Raw genomic sequence first — 8,492 nt, 5'->3', positions numbered from 1 at the left:
AGAGAAACGGCATCGGAAAAGTTTTTAAGACGGGTAAAACTCCTGACCGAGTTCATGATTCATTAATACCTGTTGAAGGAGCAAGTTGGTCTCATTGTTTCCCACAGGTTTGAAAATGTGTATTGAGGCTGTGTAGTTCATTTATTTTAATTGTTAAATTTGGTTATATATCTTTATTGTTTTCTTCAGCTCTGTTAGAGGCTGAAACTCGTTTCAAGGAGATCAAACAGAAACAAGAAGCCAAGGAAGCTCAGGAGAACAGTCGAAAACCCCCGCCGTACAAATTTATCAAGGTGTGCTGCTCAGACTGTGTTGGTTTGAGTTGGAATGTTGTTTTTAAAAGTGTTGCTTTGCTGAGTTCAGTTGTTTTCTCTTCTTCCTCCTCTTCAGGTGAATAAACCCTTTGGCAGAGTTCAGGTCTACACAGCAGACATTTCTGAAATCCCCAAGTGTAATTGCAAACCAACAGATGAGAGGCCGTGTGGGTTCGAGTCTGAGTGTCTGAACCGTATGCTGCAGTACGAGTGTCACCCTCAAATTTGTCCATGTGGAGAGCGCTGCTGTAACCAGGACTTCACCAAGCGTCTATATCCTGAGACCAAGATAATCAAGACTCCGGGTAAAGGCTGGGGTCTGGTCTCACTGAGAGACATCAAGAAGGTGAGGACAAGGGCTGCTGGAAAACCAGGGCTGAATCTTCTCCACTGTGGGTAATCCATAGCCTCCATCTGACCCCTTTTGTCTCCAACAGGGGGAGTTTGTTAATGAATATATTGGCGAGTTGATTGACGAGGAGGAGTGCAGAGCCAGGATCAACTTGGCTCATGAAAACAACATCACCAACTTCTACATGCTCACCATCGACAAGGTTAGAGGACAAACTCAATCCAACATCTTCAGTTTCTCTGCTCTATTCAGAGAGAAACCAGCTGTTTGCTCTACAGTGTGACCCGGAGCTGTTTCCTCTGCAGTTCTTTTCCTCTGGGAGCTAAAGTAATAACATGGTATTGCATTGGGAATGTTGCCTGAGAGCCAGCCGTAGCATTACAGTAGTCAGTACCACAAACACATGGGACTTGTGGGAAATGGACCTTATGTAAATGAGGTTATCGTCTACTGTACTCTAATAATGTTGGGTTCTACAGGACCGTATTATTGATGCTGGTCCAAAAGGGAACTACTCACGCTTCATGAACCACAGCTGTCAGCCCAACTGTGAGACGCAGAAGTGGACAGTGAATGGAGACACAAGGGTGGGACTGTTTGCCGTCTGTGATATTCCAGCAGGTGAGACAGGATTGGACTGGAGTCAGAAATACTTGATTAATTCCTGGGGGAAAATATTGGTGTTACGTGGGGGTGGGTATCGCCAGGTACCTTGCGCTACCATGATTTTGTAATGTTTTGCCAACGATAACATCACAAAGATAGCGATATATGGCAATAAATTTCATCCACGACACGTCACGATATTGGTGACACTGAAAACATTCAGCCTTTATATCAAATGTTTCCTGTTGGCTTAAACAACATGGAACTGGGTGCTACCAAATTAATTTTTTAAGGAAAAATACAAAAATAAATCAAAATCTAATTTTGAGAAAAATAATCAATCTCTTATTGTATGTATATCTATAAACTATATCATAAGAATCACACAACAAAATATTAAATATAAATATGTAAAACAAATGCTTATCATTTAAATGGCTTCACCTCAACGTAAGAACTGAGTTCTACAGAAACAATGTTGAGGTTGAAAAACCAAAAGAAATTATAAATCTCACAATACAGTTCCCTCTATATCGTGGTTCTCCTTTTGCTCTCTCTCAGTACATCTTGGATATTTTTTTTTAATTTGATCTCACAAAATTCTCACGATATTGCGAAATATAGCAAAAAATAAACTTATATATAAGTACTTTTATATATATATGTATATATACACACACAACTCTACTGTGGACATAATTGTGTGGGAAAGGGTGATACAGTCTACGGAGGGTTGATAACAGTCTGGTGGAGGTTCGTAAAGGGTAAATATATACGTAAATAATATAATAACTATCTTGCCTCTACTTCGCAATTTTTTTTCCCCATTTCACGGTGAGTCTTGGAACGCAACTACCGCAATATGAGAGGGATCACTGGATATTGATATTTTGGTACACCCTTAGTGTTACGTGTGTTGAAGGCAAGTGTCTTCAGATCTATGTCCACCTCCTCATGTTGTAAATATTAATATTTTATTGTTGCTGGGTGTGAATCACAGGGACTGAGTTGACCTTTAACTACAACCTGGATTGTCTGGGAAACGAGAAAACTGTCTGTCGTTGTGGAGCGCCAAACTGCAGCGGATTTCTTGGTGATCGGCCCAAGGTGAGATTGTAACCTTGTCTCTATGTCCTTCTCCCTTTGCTCCTCAACCGTCTCCTATGTCTACACTATATACTTTCCTTGGACTTTCCTTTTTTTTTCCTCCTGCCATGTATTACATCTCAGCCATGGCTCTAATTTTTTCTCCAAACTGTTTATTGCAACAGAACTCCAGCGGTCCTGCAGCTGAGCCGAAAGGCAAGAGGATAAAGAGAAGGTGTAGGAAGAGGCGAGTGGACGGGAAGAAGAAGTCAGACGACGAGTGTTTCCGCTGCGGAGATGGGGGACAGTTGGTGCTCTGTGATAAGAAGACCTGCTCAAAAGCCTATCACCTCTCCTGCCTTAACCTCACCAAGAGACCTTTTGGTAGGAGATGAAATGGTTCTAGTAGACGGTTCTCCTGACTATTGACTTGTGTTGTTTTGTATGTGATCTCCCTCTAACACTTCTTGAACGTCTTGAACAGCACAAAAATATAACATCGCTGTCTTCTCCCTGTGATTGGCCAGGAACTGTTAATGACCATAATGAATGTTTTTCTGCTTCTCTCTGATTGGTCCTTGTCCTCCAGGCCGTTGGGACTGTCCCTGGCACCACTGTGACGTCTGTGGGAAAAATTCTGAGGCTTTCTGTCAGCTCTGTCCGAACTCCTTCTGCAAGGCTCACCAGGAAGGAGCGCTGCGTCCCTGGCCACCCACCGGACAGCTGTGTTGTATGGAGCACGAGGAGGTCGAGGGAACAGGAATCCGGGATCAAAGCATAACAGTAGAAATGGCAACTACCCCTGCTGCTGTCACCGCTCAACCTTCTTCTAAAGGCTCCAGGAAAACAGAGGGAGCCAAGAGCAGAGGCAAAGGAGCAAAAAGAAAGTCAGCAGAGGCCTGAAAAGGAGAACTTTTGATCTTCCTCCAAGGGTACAGAGACCAAACCAGACTCTGACACCTGTTTCCATAACAACTTCCAATCCAGTTCAAAAGAAGCAAGGCACTGTACATCTCCATCATCAGGGAAACGCTCCAGCTCCACTTTTCTGTTCAATGTCTTTTTTACCTTTAACAACGGGTTCAGGTTTTGTCCGTCACCAAGGTGACACGTCGGTGGTGGAGTGAGTGTCTAATCCACAGAACAACAGCAGGAAGTATTGGGTTACTGTAGAGCTGAACCTAAGCTAAGAGCACCACCACCTGCTGCTGTGGTCTGCTGACTTGAATCCTCCTTGCACCCCCTCCCCCAACTCTCCACGGATGATGTTGAAGATCATAGTTTTGGAGTTGTCTGTAAATGTGTGAATGAAAGAAATCAAAGCTCTCTTCACAACTGGAACAGTGCGAGAAGTGGAACCATTTGCCAATTGGACTGTTTTTGTTTTGTTTACTATTATTTTTATAATCAAACTCTATGCCGTCAGCCGTTCAACACTCAGACACTGAGTCGGCCTCTGTTGTAGCCTTAGGTTACATCTTACTGTAGACACTCTTTTACAACCTCTCCTTTTTAATCAGTATGCTGAACCATTCTACCGATACCCTCTGCTCCAGAGAATGATGGACGTTTGACCCTCAAACACTACCAGCTCAAGGAGGGAAAGATCATGGTGCTGTTTCTTATTGTTCCACTCAAAGACTTTAGGTTAGAACGTCGTTAAAACCGGTGCTGTTATACACACACACACACACACACACAAATTCTTCCTAAACTCTCAGACCCTTCAGCCTTACGATTTGATCAGCTCTTCTTCAGATCGTAACTTTAACCTGTTGAATTCTATACATCACCTGAGAAGTCCACTCATTGTCACCCGTCTTCTGTGTCCAGAGGAGCACTTCCTGTCGGATTCTGTCCAGCTCTGGTTCACAACATTCACTTTATGGACCTGACGGTTTATACCTGAGCTGTAGAGATTTGTTTTTCTGGCTCACTCAGTCATCCCAGTCCATCGTGCCACTTCCAACAGTGAGTCTACCCAAAGAAACTGGTTGAGCCAGTTCATGCTGTACTTCAGTAAGGTTTGCAGCAACAGGGTCCATAGAGCTGTTGGTCAATTAATGCCTCCTGTGGTCAGGTAGTATAACTTTGGTGAATCAAATTAGAATTTGAAATAGTGAAACCATAAATGACATTTGAGTTTAGTGATGGTGGTGGAAGAGGATCCAGAACTGCTGTGTCTCTGTGAGCGGAAATCACTGTTTTTCTCTATGGACTGTGGTGTGGAAGGGTGAGTGGTGTTCAAACTTTTTGTTTTACGCAACAACTATAAAGACAAAGTTGTCACCTTTTGAAAAAGATCAGATCATGGAAACTGTTGTTGGTAGAATGGCTGTTGTTTTCAGAAGCTCTGACAGCCATCAGGAGAAAGGAGGAGGCTTTTATTCTGGTTAGTTTAGTTTGTAAAAGGGATGTCTGGAACATGGGGGAGACGTGTGGCAGTGATCAGTGCTCACTCATGCTGTTGTCGGTTCAAAACCAAGGTCAGTTTTGCCTTTAAACATTTTGCTACAGCTCATGTTTGATGTCAACAAGAAGAACTAAATAATGACACTGTTTAGATTTTATTTGTTTTATTAAGACAAAACAGTCAGGTTTCTTTTTATTTGTGCAAAGTGCAAAAAACAGTTTTGACTTGTTCAAAACAGGTTTTAGTTTTTTTTAATACTGCACTTTTTTAATTTTTTTTCTTTATTTTATTTTGTCACCTCCCAGGATGTGTGACGTGTCCACAGTGCAGCAGCTTATTCCTCAGTTTAAATTTTTGTTCTAACCTTTTTTTTTAACATTGAGTGAATGTAGTTCAGCTGTTGTTCATTTTTTAAGCACTGCAATATTTTCTCCTGTTAGAGCTAAAATATAACTTGTAGGTTTATTTTTTCTTCTGTAACTACTGTAATAGTAAACCAGAGACTAACATGTACATAATGTATAAGTGCTAATAGTGAAGCATCTATTGTAAATATTATTTTTGTTTTGTTTTTTGACATAGTGCTGAAAACACTTGTGCAGGATTTCACCTCTGCTGAAACTTGGCAAATAAAAAGTGGTGAAACGAGCTGCTGCCATGTGTTTGATTTTATTTAATTATCATTAGTATATAAAAGACATGCAGTAAAAATGTGTGTACAGTATATGAATGCCTATCTACTTATAAATACATAGAAACGTGCGTGTGTCTGCGTGGGTGTTTATGCCAGAGGTCATACGGTCATGAAAAACCTGTAAAGAAATTGGAAATTGATAATGCATCATCTAGGTCCTTAAACATTAATGAACAAATAAATCATCTTTTTAGAAAATTTAAAGACATTGCGTGGATAAAATTTAGTTTTTTTTTAATTGGCATAGAACTGCAACGTCACCCTTTATTTGGTCACGCGATCGTTTACGTTACCGTAAAGCAACCAATCGGATGTGCTCAACCACTCTACACATGGTTTTTTTCAGACGATAAATTTTCCGATAAAATGCTACAAAACTGTGGACATTACGTGTCCTGCATCCTAACCGCCCGAAACGCTATAGTATGTTATTAAAGGACGCTCTGTAGCTGGGTTAAATATCTGTCCCACTTGTCCCACTTTTTCAATAGAGATTACCTAATTGAGAACTATTATGTGCCTGGCTGTCTATTGTCACGCCTATCAGTGTAGTCCATAGCAATGATAGGCCACTTCGTGGATAAGGCGGTAACTGACAGGCTGAGTGGCGTGTCAATCAAACTGCTGACTCGCAGTGTTCGCACACACTTTAGCGTCTGAGATCGTAGAGCAGTTTTAATACAGTGAGGCGTCCATGTGCCGAAAAAAGAAGATTCTACCTTTTGGCTGAGACCGGTCGGTGGAGATTTTTAACCAGCATTTTGCAATTTGTGGAGAATCTGATGGGAAACGACACGATGCACCTGAGTACAAGTACACTGCATCAAACATCCAGAAGTGTGCAGTATTTTTTTTGCAAACCAAATGACACTGAGTAGGATAAAATTATTGCAGCAGAAGTTACCAGTGTTTACCATGCAGTAGGCCTACAATATGCACATTCATATCTGCCAACCGACTGCAGAAAATCTCTTGTCCCACTTTGCACATTGCTGTATATAGTTCTGCAACAATGCAGAATATTTATTCATGGCCACTGAATCTTATTATAGCCTAGGTTTTAACGTTAGCGTTTGTTTTTCTGCTACCAATGTGTTTCAGAAACGTGCTGTTCATAGTACAGAGAAAGGCTGATGGCCTGCCACCTGCTGGATTGTGATGCAAAATCTGTTTGGTGATGCTGAGGTATTTCTCTTTTTTTATTTTTCTGTTTTGGTCACAGATGGCCATCGAATCCACAGAAGTTGTTTGTTTTACAGAGACCTATTGAAATTGTTTTATTTTATGCTAAATGTGGAAGAATTAAGATAATGCATCAGTCAATATGTTACATTGCAAAATGTGTGTGCTTTCTAGGTTTAGGTTGTCTTGGGTGCTATAAAGTATTTTTTTTGTGGAGGTAAAAGGCAAAATACGTGCATGTTACTTGGTTTTTAATAAAAAAGGTAGGCTTTAAATTATTGCAGCTGTCCCTCATTGTCCTACTGCTACTTGTCCTGCAGGAACAAGTAGCAGGACAGAACTTGTCCCGCAGGGGGACAGAAATTTTTTTGGCCCATCTTAATTGAAATACTATTGAGAACCTGATTCTTATCTGTACATACCATTGTATGAATTGCTGCCACCTAGTGAATGGAGTCTTGTTTATCGTTCTAGCATTACAGCAGCAGCACACTTCTGTCCAGCGTACCATATTCATTTGGAAGCCTTCTTTCTTACTCACTGGAAAATTGCCCAGTAAGTTTTATCATAATTTTTTTAAACATTCAGATGATAATGTTTTGATGCTGAAAAAGTTAAAATTTTGTTAGGTGACAACAAACATGACATGCGGAATTAGGATTTTACCAGAAAATTAAAAAGAAATTCTGTAAAATTACTAAAAATGCTCTAATTTGATGAGAAACATGCAGAAAAGAAATTGATGAAATTCTTTCTCTGTGCAACCAAGATAACATGTGGAATTATAGTTTTATCAGATAATTCCAAAAACAAAGTTCTGAAAATTTCTCGAAATGCTGTGAAACCTGCAAAAAAGGACAAATTTAGAAAATAAATTTAAAAAATCTTAATAAAAATTTCTCTCGTAAACCAACTTGACAGGAAAATTTCAATTTTCTCAAAATTCTGTAATTTGATGAGAAACATGCAGTAAATATAATTTATTTTTTAAAAATTTCAAAAAAAAAATTATCGTAAGTTTTCAACATCTGACCAAAAACAATTAGTTTTTTTTCCAAACGCCATATTTTGATGAGAAACCTGCAGAAAAGATAATTGTAATTTTGTTTTTCTCAAAAAGTTTCATCAACATTCTTCAACATCTGACCAAGTTTTTCAATAAATATTTTCAAAATGCTATATTTTGAAGAGAAACATACAGAAAAGATAAATTAAAAAAAACAGTTTTTTTAAAAAATTTTATAAAAATTTTCAACCTCTGACCCCAACATTTTGGTTTTGCTGAAAAATTAAAAAAATTCCATTTTTTTTTTCAAAACGCTATATTTTGAAGAGAAACATGCAACATTTTTCAACGTGACCAAGAATGTGGGTTTTGAACACAATTTATAAAAAAAAGAAATATTCCAAAAAAAGTTTCAAAGCAATATATTTCGATGAGAAACATGCAGGAAAGATCAAATTGTAATTTTCTTTTTCTCAAAAAGTTTTGTTTTGCCGAAAAACTAAAAAAAAAAGTTTTTCCAAAAATATTTTCAGAATGCTATATTTTCATGAGAAACATGCAGAAAAGATATTTTTATAATTAATAATTTTATAATTAATTTTATAATTAAAATGTTTTTTTAATTTTTTTTAATTTTCCCTAAAATTTCCAACCTCTGACCAAACATTTTGGTTTTGCTGAAAAATTCCCAAAATTTATTTTCCTTTTTTTTTTTTTTCAAAACGCTATACTTTGAAGAGAAACATGCAGAGAAGATTCTCTTTTTCTTTCGGCTTTGTCCCTTTTTTTTCAGGGGTTGCCACAGCAGATCATTGATTTCCATCTCTCCCTGTTCTCTG

The 8,492-nt window shown here is 38.7% G+C and overlaps 1 protein-coding gene across 4 annotated transcripts in view; it reads left to right on the top strand.

The window, feature by feature from the left end:
• nsd2 (nuclear receptor binding SET domain protein 2) overlaps positions 1 to 5,419 on the top strand; it is a 14,650-nt gene extending 9,231 nt beyond the window's left edge. For all 4 annotated transcript variants that reach the window (XM_025055244.1, XM_025055257.1, XM_025055250.1 and 1 more), the window contains exons 15-22: positions 1 to 33; positions 190 to 293; positions 391 to 660; positions 752 to 868; positions 1,146 to 1,287; positions 2,273 to 2,379; positions 2,544 to 2,742; positions 2,948 to 5,419. The exon at positions 1 to 33 is cut by the window's left edge and continues 233 nt beyond it. In XM_025055244.1, the coding sequence (XP_024911012.1) occupies positions 1 to 33; positions 190 to 293; positions 391 to 660; positions 752 to 868; positions 1,146 to 1,287; positions 2,273 to 2,379; positions 2,544 to 2,742; positions 2,948 to 3,261 (1,286 nt within the window). In that variant the 3' untranslated portion in view covers positions 3,262 to 5,419. The remainder of the gene's footprint in view (positions 34 to 189; positions 294 to 390; positions 661 to 751; positions 869 to 1,145; positions 1,288 to 2,272; positions 2,380 to 2,543; positions 2,743 to 2,947) is intronic.
• Positions 5,420 to 8,492: the final 3,073 nt, after the last annotated feature.

The sequence above is a fragment of the Cynoglossus semilaevis genome, chromosome 1, assembly GCF_000523025.1.
Source record: "Cynoglossus semilaevis isolate Cse_v1.0 chromosome 1, Cse_v1.0, whole genome shotgun sequence".
Taxonomy (NCBI): domain Eukaryota; kingdom Metazoa; phylum Chordata; class Actinopteri; order Pleuronectiformes; family Cynoglossidae; genus Cynoglossus; species Cynoglossus semilaevis.
Note: the sequence above shows the minus strand (reverse complement) of the source record. Positions and strands in the feature narration are given on the sequence as shown.